General features: G+C 40.2%; 1 protein-coding gene across 7 annotated transcripts in view; it reads right to left on the bottom strand.

Moving 5' to 3' along the window:
- LOC125460349 (inter-alpha-trypsin inhibitor heavy chain H3-like) overlaps window positions 1–14,801 on the bottom strand; it is an 84,992-nt gene that overhangs the window by 50,428 nt on the left and 19,763 nt on the right. For all 7 annotated transcript variants that reach the window (XM_059649812.1, XM_059649814.1, XM_059649811.1 and 4 more), the window contains exons 13-16: window positions 10,626–10,811; window positions 9,255–9,394; window positions 8,776–8,933; window positions 5,272–5,343 (exon numbers count right to left, since the gene is read on the bottom strand). In XM_059649812.1, coding sequence (XP_059505795.1) covers window positions 5,272–5,343; window positions 8,776–8,933; window positions 9,255–9,394; window positions 10,626–10,811 — 556 coding nt within the window. The remainder of the gene's footprint in view (window positions 1–5,271; window positions 5,344–8,775; window positions 8,934–9,254; window positions 9,395–10,625; window positions 10,812–14,801) is intronic.

The following is a 14,801-nucleotide window of genomic DNA, read 5'->3' as shown; positions in this document are numbered from 1 at the left end:
GGGAAATTATCCAGGGAAAAATTCCATTTCCTGGCCAATTCCTTTTGGAGTTTGCAATGATGGGGATTCCACAGGGTCCCCATGTGCACCTCTGGATGCTGGAATAACAACTGCCTGACCAGCTGGAAATCTAGCCTTTATTTCCAATCCATAGTCTACTCTTCCCGTTTCTTCTACGCACAGCCATCTTTGTGAATTGATGTTGGTAAATGAAATGGCAATGGCTTAAAAAAATGATACTTTTTAAAACCAGCATTGATTTTACAATAGATCCGTTACATAAGGTAACTTGTCACCACTCCCAGAAATACCACAAAAGAAGATTGAGTATTTTCAAAAAAAGTCTATTAAATAAGCAACTTTTAGGAGATAGCAAGGACTGCAGATCCTGGAGTCAGCCAATACAGTGTGGAGCTGAAAGAGCACAGCAGGTCAGGCAGCATCAGAGGAACAGGAAAGTCAACATTTCAGGTGATGAAATGTGTAAACCTGAAACATCGACTTTCCTGCTCCTCTGCTGCCTGACCTGCTATGTTCCTCCAGCTCCACATTCTATTGAAATAAACAACTTTTATTGTTTCTGGTTGTGCCAGTTTATTATATGAAGATAAAAATGAATACGTACATTTATTTGTCTTCCTTAAAATCTGTGCCTAACATATATTCATGGAATCTTGTTGCAATTAAGTTTAGTACATTTCTTGACGAATTAGTAATATTTTAATATGCAGAGCTAAATTTTAAGAGTGAATTGTGTTACTTTTCTTGGAGGGATTCCTACTGCGACGCTCAGCTAGGTTTCTCTCCATAGCTTACCAAAGTCACCTCATGAACCAGCTCTCCTGTCCCTATGGCATCCATCATGTCTGATTCTATTTTATTGTGTGCTGTTACTAGAACAACTAGCCATTCACCAAATATATCTTGAAAGATCAGTCTCCCGAGCACCCACACCACATTTAAAAACCCATTGTGCACCTGAATGAGTTCTGGCATTCTGAAGCTACTCTGCTCAGTCAAGGATGTAAGCTGAGCATGTCAGAGAAGGGGAAGATTGCACTGACAGGAGCCTGGGTGTTCTCTTCATGGAGGACTAGAAAAGGAGATCACTCCACCAGACCCTGACAGACCGGTTTGAAGTCACTACCTGTGTCAGTGCAGTCTCAGTTGTGTAGAGGAATCAATATTAGAAAGTGGTCGCGAACTTTCTCTGTTCCACAGGGTAACTCTTCTCACTGTCACCTCACACTCACTCTATCTCTTCTACTTCACCCAAGGCTCATGCGCTACACCCTCACTTTGCATGCAATATCTTTCCTCGCGCCCAGTCATTTCCCCACACTGCTACGGCTTCTGCACTGTCTATTCACTCATCCAGGACATCTCACAAACATTTGACCACCTGCACCAGCTCTAATAGCCATTCCATCAACTTTCACCTCACCCAATTCCTGCCATTCTCTCATTCCAGGAGAGGACAGTCCACAACGGGGCAGTAAAAGCCCGGATGGGTATCCAACATTCAACTCCTCAGCTCCTACAAGAAGTGAGAATTGTAGCCCTTGCAGGAGAACTTCAGGATTGCTCCTGCAGGGATACCAAGACATCTATGTCCCGACAAAACAGAGCAAGTTTCATTCCACTGCAACTCTCCCCCTGCTGTCAATTGGCACTCATTGAGCACCACTTCTAATCACTGGCTGCGGTGCTTTTGCTCTCATGTCTTGCAGCTTCCACTGGCACATCCACCACTTCTGCAGAGAAATGGCCAGCAAGAAAACCCACAAAATCCAGACACAAATGCTCCTGAGGTTCCCAACAAAACTTCCAGGGCTTCTGGAAGGGAAGGAGCAGAATTTACTATACAGTTTAAAAAAGAACTTCTGAAATCTGAAAATGACCAGATTATTTCCCCTCATCAGCTGCTGTAAGTAGTGAATTTAAATTAAAAAGTCAGAGACCCTTCTAAGTATGAAGGAGTTATTCTGTGCTTCCTGCAAACAAGTGAAGATATCTAGGGAAGAAAGACTGAAAAATAGTGTTCTGATCAGCAAAAGGATTGGCTCAGTAAACCCATGGACAGGGACCACTGAACTGCCTTCCTAGTCTTCCCTCCAGCCAGAAACTGTTTTTTTGTTTCCTGTCTGTGTGTATGTGGCTAGAGGAGGAGTTTTATAATTGGATTAGAGTTTTAACTAGTAGAGTTATATGTTGAGGTTCACAATGGCTCATCTGTAGTTTGAATCTATTTATGAATCTATAGTCATTCTTGCTAAGTACAGAAATCTGGTCCATCTTTCAACCTGGGATAAATTATAGATCAACTGGAGAATTGTGTTCTTTTGAAAAACTTTTAACTTTTGTGACACCTCCAAGATTGGTGGGGATGAGTTCCATCTTGCTTTCTCAGTGAGGGAAAACACAGGAAATAAACCAATCTTAAGAGACCGGTTAATGCATAAATGAACTTCATTACAATGGCTCATGCAGAGTAATGCACTCTAAACAGATGAATATTTTTAAACATCCAATGGAAATAATGAAAAGAGGAGATTTCACTTTTTCATGATGGCAAACAAAAAGTAATGTAGATCAAACATCAATTAACAAAGATCTGTTGGATCAATCTAAAGAAAAAGCTAAGCTTCACAATGACTGATTAACATATTCTAAAACATGCCTGCCAAAACAATATTAATACTAATTAGTTAATTTTTGGCAGTTGTCGGAAATTAATGGGAAAATCTCCAAGTCACTCCCAGCTCTACAGCAGAGGGTCAGCTCCTCCTATCATGTCAGGTCAAAACTTGAAGAGCTCCTCAACAATTATTCATCTCTACTAGTGTCTTCAATTGTATAAAAGCTAAGGAATCCCTCAAAACACGTCAAAGTATGATTCATCTCAATTAAAATGGCTTAAAAACATCTATAGCTTCACATATCACAAGGCCCCACAGAATCTTTGTGGTATATCCATTATAACTGAAAATCTGTACCTAGTAGGTGTTGCCAGCTGGAATCAAGTTTAGCATCATTTCTAAAGGATTGTTTTATAAAAACGTATCCATTGAATTTAAAATTTATTTAATAGCTACGTGTAATTCCTTCCTTCCAGGATCTCTTCTGTGCTTCATGAAACATGAAGCAGACAAAGCAAATGCTAATGTTTGTTTCCATGGCTACATTTTTCCTGTAATAGGTCACCAGCCTGCCATTAGAGTCTACCTTGAGGGATGCCACTCTGCATCAATCATAGTTGACCAGGACACAGTCCTGCTCACTAAAGACAAATTGGAAGATTTCACAATTTGAAAAGTCAACAAACACAGTCCTACTTTGAATGCAGATTCCATTGACAAAGTTGTGAAGTGGGACTTGGACTTGAACCTGAAACTTCTAGTTCAGAGGCAGAGACACTTTCCACTGTGCCATACTAAACATGTCCAATGGGCTGGAAAAAAAAGAAACTGAAAAAATAGTTTGAGCATTTTGATTGATTTTGTGATACCTCTTGGGATAAGGGTGTCATGTGTGACATAATCAAGTTGTGACATCTGTCTGGGATGAGAAGGTACTGTTCATTGATTAAATGCATTTAAATGTAAATTAACTAAAATGGTTCAAGTGGTAAATGACGATTGGCAAAATGTGTAAACAACAGAAATCTTAAGGAACGATTTCTGCCTCATGCAATTATCCATAAGGAGCAGGTACCAGAAAATATATTGATCAATTTGTTAAGTATACTCAGTTATCATTTATTTTACTGATCTCTCTGTACTATATATAGCAACATTTCAATTTAGTACAAAATACATTAGAAAAGTGTTACAGAATTGATTAAAAATAATGACAGAACATTCATAACTTATTTACAATTGCTAACTTGCACTCTTTCTTTGACTCTACAACAGAGTTACTTAGTCTTCAAAGTCAACTTCTTTCCCAAATTTGTTTTATTCATTCATCGGATGTGGACATTGCTGCTTGATGAGCATTTATTGACCATTCCTACCTTGAGAAGGTGGCGGAAAGCTATTCTTATTTGTTCATTTATTAAATGAAAGTTCATTTATTGTTGAGTCATTCAAAACGCCATTAAGGTCAGAAGTCACATGACACCAGGTTATAGTCCAACAGGTTTATTTGAAATCACAAGCTTTTGAAGTGCTGCTCCTTCATCTAATGAAATTAATGCTCCAAAAGCTTGTTATTTCAAATAAACCTGTTGGACTATAACCTGGTGTTGTGTTGCTTCTGACTTTGTCCACCCCAGTCTGACATTGGCACCTCCACATCATGAACACCTTTTAAAGACAGAGTTCCTTTGATCTAGTGACACTGAAAGAATGGCTATGTATTTCCAAGTCAGAATGTTGAGTAACTTGGGTAGGGGGTGGTGGTGGGAGCTTGCAGTTGATAGTGTTCCTATGTATCTGTTGTCTTGTCTTTCTAAATAAAAGTGGTCTTGTGCTGGAAGGTGCTATCTAAGGAGCTTCGGTGCATCTTGTAGATTTGTCTGATTTATTGTCACCTATTCCTCCTGACTGTGGTCAGGAAGTTGAGGATCCAGTTACACAGTGGGAGCCAATGGTTTGGTTGCGGAATTTAGAGATTAGCTTGTTGTTTGTGAGATGCACTGCTGCTATTGAGTGTCAGTGGTGTGGGGATATTTGTTGGTGTGGCACCAATCAAAAGGCTGCTTTGCCCTGGATGGTGTCAAGCTTCTTGAGTGTTATTGGAGCTACACCCATCCAGGCAAATAGGAATATTCAATCACACTCCCGAACTGTGTGATGTAGATGATGTACAGGCTTTGTGGAGTCAGGAGATGAGTTATTTGTTGCAGAGCAATTTAATCTTCTTCATTCCTAAAGTAACATACAAATTTCATATTTCTCCATCTTTCATGCAACTAATTACAATTCCCATCAATCACTACACAATTAGAACTTCAGTGAAAGTGCAGGTAAGATTTACATTTCTTTCTGGCATTCCACCTTGCTTCTACATAGCTTCTCATTTTCATTTCATTTGTATATGTTCTTCCTCAGCCATTGTGGTTCTGGCAACTTTCTTTTTCTCTCCTGTTCATAGCACTTCTATTTTCAATTCTTTACATATTTGATAAATGAGGTGGAAATTACTTGAAACCACGGTTTCCTTCACATATTTGTATGTGACACAATATCTCTTACACTGCTCTATCAGCTTACTACATCTCTCATAAACAACTCGAAATAAGATTAATATTCTTTTCAAAAATCTTACGTGGAGGATGTCTTGCAGGAGCATGAAATCTTGGAAGAAAGTGAGCTCTTTGTGGTAATGGCTTCTCATTTTCTGAAATGAAATAAAGGCAAGGATTGAATCTTATAGGGACCTGAGAGATGTGGCTATAGTAGGATTTGTGTCAGAATTGTGAGAGAATCCAGTGAAGCATATCATAACACTGGGATTAACTCATTAGATCTTTTAGCCTCTGGCCATTGATGTAGTCTTATAGCTTGTTAAATGCCTTCATAATATTGTTACTCACCTCATTGATGTTTAGCTTCCTATCTTACCAAATACACCAAAAAACTGTTAAAAATTTTTGACTTGGAAGCCAGAGCAGGTATCTGGTAACCTCATCTTGCTACTGGATATAAGCACGCTCAATATTACTTGGCACCGAGCAGCATCTCAGTGTATGACCCATGTATACCAACTGCACGTGTCCTTTGTCCATCAGCATTGGCATCTGACATTTCCGATCCTCCTTGACCGTTGTGGCATTTCTATGTGCGGGCTGCTTAGGAACAGCATGGTTGAGTTGTAGGGTGCACCAGCAACTGTCATTGAAAGGCTTCTTTAAGGACACTGTACACAAGGACACGGATTGGAACAGGCCGCATCTCAGGGGTGCTTGCTTGCTCTCTTAAAGCTTGTTCGCTGAGCACCAACCTGCATGATCACAACATCCATGCCATTACATGCTTGTTAGTGTGTTGGTACTTCAGCCAAAAGCTGCCATTACTGCTGTATTGATATACTGTTTTGTGCAGGCATGCAGAAAGGCTGCTAGTCATTAGGGATCATCCAGGGCGAGGAGATTTGTCAAGACATTAATCTAACCCCATCTCAATTTTCTTTGCAGTTTGGGGAAAACCACAGCCTCTATTAACTCCATTTGCGTTCACTTTTTGTGACTGTAAATAAAAGCTCATGTTTGGAATTGTCAGATTGCTTGCCTGTATGTGATATTCCTCACATGGACAGTAAAACAACGCAGGTGTCCAGTTGGTACTAGGGACAGAGCATTAGTGGCACAGAGAGGATGATTGGATGGGATGAAGATGGTGACAGGTGCTGGTAGTAAAAAAAAATGACTAGGATGACAGAACAAGCTTGTACATGCAAAGGAGTTTTAATCTTGCTGGTCATGTCTAGCCTAACAGCTTTAGTGGGAACATTCTAGAATCTGAGATATAGGATTTGATGGCAGAACTGTTGGAAGGCACTAATGGGATTGGACACATCCTGCATGGGTTTATGAAAGACCAATCATGTTTAACAAATCCTCTGGGGTATTTTTGAGGATGTACCTAATAGAACAGAGAAGGGAAAACCAGTGGATTGGTGTTTTGGATTTTCAGAAGGTTTTTGATAAGGTCCTTCCTAAGATGTTACTGTGTAAAGTCACAGCACATTTATTATCATGGAATGAGAATTAGTAGGCAGGAAATAGAGAGTGGGAATAAGTGGGTCTTTTTCCAAATGGTAGGCAGTGACTAGTGGTGTATTGCAAAAGTCAGTGCTAGGGCCCCAGTTATTCACAATATATATAAATGACCTGGCTGAGGGACTCAAATGCCATAGTTACAAGTTTGTCGTTGACACAAAACTGTGCTGGATTGTGAGTTGTGAGGAGGAGACAGTGGTTAGCAGGGTTTGATTCCAGCCTGAGGCGATTGTCTGTGTGGACTTTACACATTTTCCTCGTGTCTGTGTGGGTACCCTCCAGGTGCTCCGGTTTACTTCTACAGTACATGATGTGCAGGCTAGGTGGATTGGCCATGGCAAATGCAAGGGTATGGAGATAGGGTAGGGAGGGTGACGGGTCTGGAAGGGATGCTCTTCTGAGGGTTGGCCTCGACTCGATGGGCTGAATGGCCTGCTTCCACTCACTGGGGATTCTGCAATTCTGTGAGACCAGTCAGTTTCGAGGAGATTCAGACAAGTTGAATGAGTGAGTAAAAAATGGCACTGGCATTACAATGTGGCTAAATGTGAAGTTATACACTTCGGTGTGAAAAACAGAAAGAAAAAGTATTATGAAAGTGGGGATGTACAAAGTGATCTGGGTGTCCTTGTATACTGATAATGAAAGTTGGCAGGCAAATCGATTATCTGTACCACATCTTAGAACTTGGTGCCAAGTATCTTGGGACTGCCATGATGCCTGACAATTCTTATATTCCAGATTACAGTGGTGCGGTGTCTTATGCAACTAGCTTGACAGGGTTCCAATATTTGTGATCAGAGATAATGGGAACTGCAGATGCTGGAGAATCCAACATAACAAAGTGTGAAGCTGGATGAACACAGCCGGCCAAGCAGCATCTCAGGAGCACAAAAGCTTACGTTTCGGGCCTAGACCCTTCATCAGAAAGCCTCTCAATATTTGTGAGTTGGGTACAGTGATCATTCACTAACTGCAAATTTGTTGTTAATCAAAAGGCAAATGGCCCAGGGCTGTTACCTGAAGCAAAGGCAGCTCTTCTTTGCTTTTGCTGTTGTTTGGATGAAAGTGAACATTTTTAGCTGTTTGAAGGTTTTCCGACGTATGTTATCCCCATATTGAACAATGGGAAGAAGTTACGCTTTGCTGGGCATTAGGGAAACAGTATCACTACTTTAGACAGGGTTCTCAGTTGGGATGGTACTAAGGATGGATAACCTGTGTCACTGCATTTACAATGACAGTCAATCGGAGGGCTGATGATTTAAGTAAATAATACATTTGTAATGTGTATTCGCTAATAAAGGTCACATTTGTAACCTCAGAGGTGCTTCTTATTCATTCCACTCCTACATTTGGATAGTGACCGGATGTTCTTGTTTGGGAGTGCTGGACCAGGCTGGGCTTTAAAAGTGGTGCCAGGACTTGAAAAACTGGGAGGTCTTTGTAGTGCAGTTATTTCCGCCATTGCTGAGTGCATGATAGCACGAATAGAACATCAGAAAGGGGTGATACATAGGTCATGAGATGAGCTGAGAGTTAACTCATTAGAGCTCATAGAAAGAAACCTTCCTTGCTAATTCTGTAAGTGACACTGCTGATTTTTGGTAAAGTTCAGCCTTAACTCTACCCAACTTAGAAACCATGGCTTCTAAGTTCCCACTGGAGCCCTCTGCTCCATCATTTAAGCTACAACAGGTGAAAAGAGGAAACCTGCAGATATTCCCCAGTTTATCATAAATACTGTGTTAATTGTGGCTCAGCTGGTTGTGGAATTTCCTAGGTTCAAATCCTAAAGATTTGACAAAAGTAGCCTGTCACTGTGCCCTAGTACTGAGGGTGTTCAGTACTGTCAAATGTGGCTCTATTTTGGATCAAACATTAAACCAAGGTCCTTCAAAGCTATTCAAATACGCTGAGGAAGGACGTGCATGGGAATGGAAAATGTAGCTTTTTAAATCCAACTCTCATACATACACTTACTAATATATATGGTGCATGTCAATTGCAAAATCAAGATACAATCAGTGTTAGTTTTATTCAAACATTACCATCTTCTGAGGGTTTGTCAGCCACAAAGCTTCCATTCTTATTTTCCTCAGGTTTTGTGACAACCATTGATGTTAATGGGGTTACAAAGCTGTACTTGAGTGACAGTTCCAGGATTCTGTCTGTTAGGTTTCCCCTTTCATTTGTCTCTGCCGAAACACTGATTGAAACAATAACAATTAATTTATTATTTTTGCTATCCAGTTCAGTAAATACTCATGCTACTATTTAAACAAATGTTCCAGCAATCATTTTCAATTTTTTGTGCATGTGTAATCTAAGTAAAATACTATTATTAATTCAAGCTGCTTTGTGACAGTGACAGCTACAGTTGGTAAGGACAGCATAGGACTGATAACAAAGCTATTAACCTATCTTTCCAGTGCTGATGGACTGGTCATGATGCTTACCAAACACTGCTTGTACATAACCTACAAGTTTAAAATTTCAATCTTAGAGACAAAAACTTTTGTAACTTTACCGTTTCTCCAACAGCTGTTGTATGGTTAAATAAGCCCACAGTCGCTCAGTGAAATCACCGAAGATGTATTGCTGCTGAGCAGTAATATTTTCAACTTCTGATACCTGCACTTCAGCTTTTAGAGTTAAGTTTTCATTAGCCTGTTAGAGAATTAAAGTGTAAGGCTGAGCCTTATAGTAAAATGTTTGGGAAAGTATATTACATTTTGTTCTTTGTTCGATGACATAAATTCATAATTTGCAGTTAATTATACTTTAAAAATATCGCTAATTTGTTATATTTTCATTATTACATATTAGGCACTGCCATTTTTATAAACTGAAAACTTAAAAACTGATAGGATTCTTGATATATATATGAGGTGAGCTGATAGGGCAGAAGTCTATGTCTTCTCTCCTCCCCAGCCCACCCACAAAAGGAAATTCAGCAGTCAGCTGACAGACCTTGAAGAAACCTCCTCCTCAGCCACAATGTGCTGTGGGCTGCAAATTAGTATAGAATGGGACTTCTGGCCCTTAGTGGAATTAAGTCTTATTGTTTGAAGCTGATGGCCAATCCAGGCTCACCAGGGAGGCCTTACGGATAAATCAGTTCCATTAGCTGGCCAGGATTTGGCCTATATTGGCACGGGATACTGGGGTTGTGGTGGAAGGGTTGTGGTGGGGCTCGAGGCTGGGTTTTAAGACCATGCAGAGAGGAAGGCACAAGGTATTGTTTTCTGGATGGGACTCGAGCTCAAACAGATTTGATAATAAATTTTTAAAAAGGTAGTTTGATAAATGCTTTAAAGAAAAATGCTTCTGAGCTACAAGGAAAAATTTAAAAAGTCAAGTCAATTCTTTAGCCGTTTCTGTGGACATGATGGCTTTCTCAGATGTATCTCCATGATTTTTGGAGGTTTTGGTTTTGTAAAAGTTCTTGTTAGGAAAAGTTTACAGTCTTTACTTCAAATAGCGAGTGGCACAGTGGGTTAGTAGTTAGTGTTGTTGCCTTACAGTGCCAGGGACCTGGGTTCAATTCCACCTTTGAGCTACTGTCTGTGTGGAGTTTGTACATTCTCCCTGTGTCTGTGTGAGTTTCCTCCCATAGCCCAAAGATGTGCAGATTAGGTGGACTGGCCATGCTAAATTGCCCGTAGTTTCCAGGAATGTGCAGGCTGGGTGGGTTAGAAATGGGAAATTCAGGGCCCCAGGGATGGCATGGGTATGAGTGGGATGCGCTTCAGAGGATTCAATGGGCTGAATGGCCTGTTTTCACACTGTAAGGATTCTATGGGTACAGTGAGTTAAATAATTTGCTGTTGCATTGCAATGTTGTATTCTATGAGTAATGTAAATGAATGATTTAGAGTAGGTTTTAGAGAGTACTTACAGTTTGTGCAAAGACCTCTGCAATGAGTGACTCCGGGTCATTATCTGAAATCTTGCCAGCCACTACAATTTCTGACCCATCAAAAAACTGCCTAAAATTGGACTGAGTTAACTCTGAAATAGCATTCTCTGGATATTGCAATTCAATATCCAAAAGTAAGGGATTTGCCACCTCATCATAAAAGCCCTGTTAGAAAAGAAAATTAAAGAACTGAGCATACTTTTTAAATAATCATAACGTCGATCAGTCTTAGCTTCGAACTCATTCTAAGCACAAACTGAGGTCAGAATGCATTAGGATGATGATTTACTCCTAATATTAAGTACTTTTAGGATTTTCCAGCTGGTGTTAATTCTCACTGGGCAGTTTGTTTACCAGAGAACATCCAGTAATTATTTAAAGTACTATTTGTTTTTCTTTTATCTTTCCACACATAATGTGCACGAGGCAGAGAAACAACACTGTTGGGTATGTTTCTGTAGCTAACTGTTCCTGAAACAATTTGCTGGCCTGTCACCATTGACAGTCTGACATTTAGCGAGTTTTGAGAAGATTTGAGAAGTCTGACATTTCTCAGGGCATAGTGTTGGATAGGTTTGTGGAGGGTCATATATCAGACAAGATGTCAAATTGAAGCTGGATCTCTCTGATCAGACAGATGTAAAACTCAAAGGGTACCACCAAGTGATCTTCCTTCCCACCAGACCACTCAGACTCTTTAGATTCTGACCAAAAAGAGGATTGCAGCTGATCTATCTGATGTGTTTTTCACCAATGTGACTGTGATATAATGTGATAAGCAGAGATGTAGATTCTGGTGCATTTTGAAGAAATCTTCAGACGCAGATTGGAAATAAGAAATAATAAGAAAGCTGCTCGAGCAGACAGTCAGTAGAACATTGAAAGCTGAACATTGAAAAAACCTGCAGAAGAGCAGCTCCTGGCAAGATTCAACAAAACCCAATATGCAGTCAATAATGTCGACGAGATTGTGGAAAGGATGGTAAGTAAGTTTCCTGATGACACAAATATTGGATTGTTACAGAGAGGAGGCATGTGTTAGGCTTCAGGAGTACACTAATAGGTTGGCCAGATGGGCAGATCAATGGCTGATAGAATTTGACCCTGATAAGTGCGAGGTGATGCACTTTGGAGGAAGGAACAAAATGAGGAAGTACTCAATGTATGGCAAGATGGTAGGATCCTCTGAGGAACAGAGATCTTGGGGTACTCGTTCACAGATCCCTAATGGAGGAAGAACGTGTTAATAGCTAATTAAGAAGACAAATGGGATACTGACCTTTATCAACTGAGGCGTGGATTATAAGAGTTGGGGGGAGGGGGGCGTCATGTTGGAGCTGTACAGAACTTTGTTCAGGCCACATTTGGAGTATTATTGCAGTTCTGATCACTGCACCATAGAAAGGGTGTGATTGCACTGGAAATATGCAAAGGATATTTGCCAGGGTGTTGTCTGGGTAAAGCATTTCAGCTACGAAGTGAGGTTGGATAGGCTTGGGTTGTTTTCTTTGGAACAAAGAACATTGAGTGGGAATGACAACTGAACAACTGGGAACACCTGTCGATCTGACCGAGGAACACACCCGTCAACTCAACAGACTGATCATGACCTTTGATCTAGATCTTCAGAGTATCCTCTTGTCCGCATAGGCGGCTTCTACTGCCTTCTGACCCTGTGTGAATACCTCTCTGGCACCAGATACATTGACGAAATTTTCTTCCTTTAGGCTCAGGGTGAGCAATCACTGAAATGACTACACGGCATATTAACAAGTGTCAGCCCTCCATGAGACTTACCACAGACTTCTCTTCAGAATCAGTCTCATTCTTGGACACATGCATCTCCACCAAGGATGGACACCTAGTACATCACTCTACTGCAAGTCCATGGATGACCTCACAATACTGCACTTCTCTAGCTTCCACCCTAGACACATTAAAGAAGCCATCCTCTATGGGCAAGCCCTGTACGTACACAGGATCTGTTCAGGTAAGGACGAACACGATGAACACCAAAAGATTTTGAAGGATGCTCTCATAAGAATGGGATATGATGCTCAACTCATCAATTGCACGTTCTGATGTGCCAAGAAAATTTAATTTCAGAAATGAGCCAAATAGATCATAGAGTGGGACGTGTTGAGGAAAATAGTTCTCAAGATTAAGAATTACTTTTAAGTTAGGTTCTATGTCAGAAACTGAACAGGTATATGCAATTTTGTATTCATTTGTGACTATAGCTCATCATGGTGTAGCCCAACAAGTCACAAAAGGAACGAAGGATATCTCTAATAAATTTGTGCAAAATTTTTACTAATTATTTAATCTTAGGGCAAACAAACATCTGAAAAGAGAAAGATTAAATAGGTGAGGTCAACATCAAAGGAGGCACTTGTAGTGGCAATATCACTGAATTAATAATCCACAGGCCCAGGCTAATGCTCTGTAAAACCAGGGTTCAAATCTCACCATGATGGCTGGTGGGATTTTAAATAAATTACAAATCTGCAATTGAAAACAGATCTCAATAATGAAAGTCAAGAGGCTATCCATCTGGTTCATTGATTTCCTTTAGGGAAGGAAGCTTTCAGTTCTTCGTGTGACTTAAGACCCTTAGCAATGTGACTAACTCTTGACTGCCCTCTGAAGTGGTCTAACCAATCACTCCATTCAAGAGAAAATGGATAGACTGGCCTTTCTGTCAACAAGCATATCCAAAGAAAGAAAAAGAATACAGGTGAGTCAATAGATAATAATCTCCAGAAATTAGTGGATAAATGTAACTATGGACCTTGGAAGTCAGAATTCATAAATGACTGAATTCTTATTGGAATTACTTTTGAATCTTTGAGAGATTTATTATTCTGAAGATGAATTGGCTTTGGGAAAGAGATATTCTTGAATACTTGTGTTGGCCTTTGGTTTTACAAATGCTGAAAGGAATTTAACTAGTTACAGACAACAGACAACTGCCATGAAGCAGCCAGTCATGTTACAATTTTTCAAGGAACAGTCAGGCATGAAACCACCAATGAAGGAAATGTCACCTAATGGACAGTGAGGGGACAACCAATATAAAATTCCATAGACTAGGAAATAGTAAGGACTGCAGATGCTGGAAGTCAGAGTCAATAAAACGTGGATCTGGAGGCACACAGCATCAAAGGAGCAGGAAAGTGAACATTTTGGATCTGGACCCTTCATCAGCACTCATAAGGCTTTCATAAAGCTTCTTAGGCTCATTGCAGAACTGAACAATACAGAATCCATTGAGGTACAAAGCAATAGTTTCATATTGTCAACAGGATGGAAATGTGTAACTATACAGGGTTGGCAGAAATGTTTCACACTCCTATCATCATTGAAGAAAGCTCAGACTGCTAGAGTCTGTAAAATTTGCAAGGACACAAAATTGAGAAAGCTTATGAGTAGTATACCCCAATTGAACTCATTAGTAAGTCTTTAACTGTAGTTGTTCAGATGGCAACATTGTCTGGGGAACAAATCGTTATGGCAGTCTTGAATCTGATGTCGGATGCTGAGAAGGTGCAAGCTGATGCTGAACATTTAATTTCTTCATCTTTCAAGGAAGAATTATTAATATCAGTGATAGAGATCATGCCACATCAGAAACAATCCTCCAGTAGTACCATTGGAAAAGTGTACATATTGGTTTCACAAGAAAAGGAACCATGAGGGTGATTGCAAAGATCCAAACTAAACAACAAGTTGAAGTATACAGTCTAAATACTTTAGCACAAATTTGTCAGCAGTTTATGAGTAAAACAATGCACATACAGATTGAAGACAGCTTGCATGTAATTCCATGGAAGACCCCACTGAGATGGAATGACAAATCTCCTTGGATTCAGTACAAAGAAGAAATTGGCCAGCTCAGAGATCCAGTACATGTCAGAAAGAGAAAGGCAAAGGCTTAGGATCTGGCAAAAAGGAAGTGCCTGTTACTGAAGGGCTGCCAATGTCAATGAGGGAAATTCATGAGATTAAATGCCTTTCAGATGATGCAGTGGAGCAATGTCTGGTTCAGCAGGAAAATTGTCCTCTGTGAAGGAAAGTCATGAGCGTAAAGATCCACCAGATGAGGTAGTTGAGCAGTTGCCTTTTTAGCAGGAAAGGCAAAGGACATCCAAAAGA

This window comes from Stegostoma tigrinum, chromosome 11 (genome assembly GCF_030684315.1).
Source record: "Stegostoma tigrinum isolate sSteTig4 chromosome 11, sSteTig4.hap1, whole genome shotgun sequence".
Classification (NCBI taxonomy): domain Eukaryota; kingdom Metazoa; phylum Chordata; class Chondrichthyes; order Orectolobiformes; family Stegostomatidae; genus Stegostoma; species Stegostoma tigrinum.
Note: the sequence above shows the minus strand (reverse complement) of the source record. Positions and strands in the feature narration are given on the sequence as shown.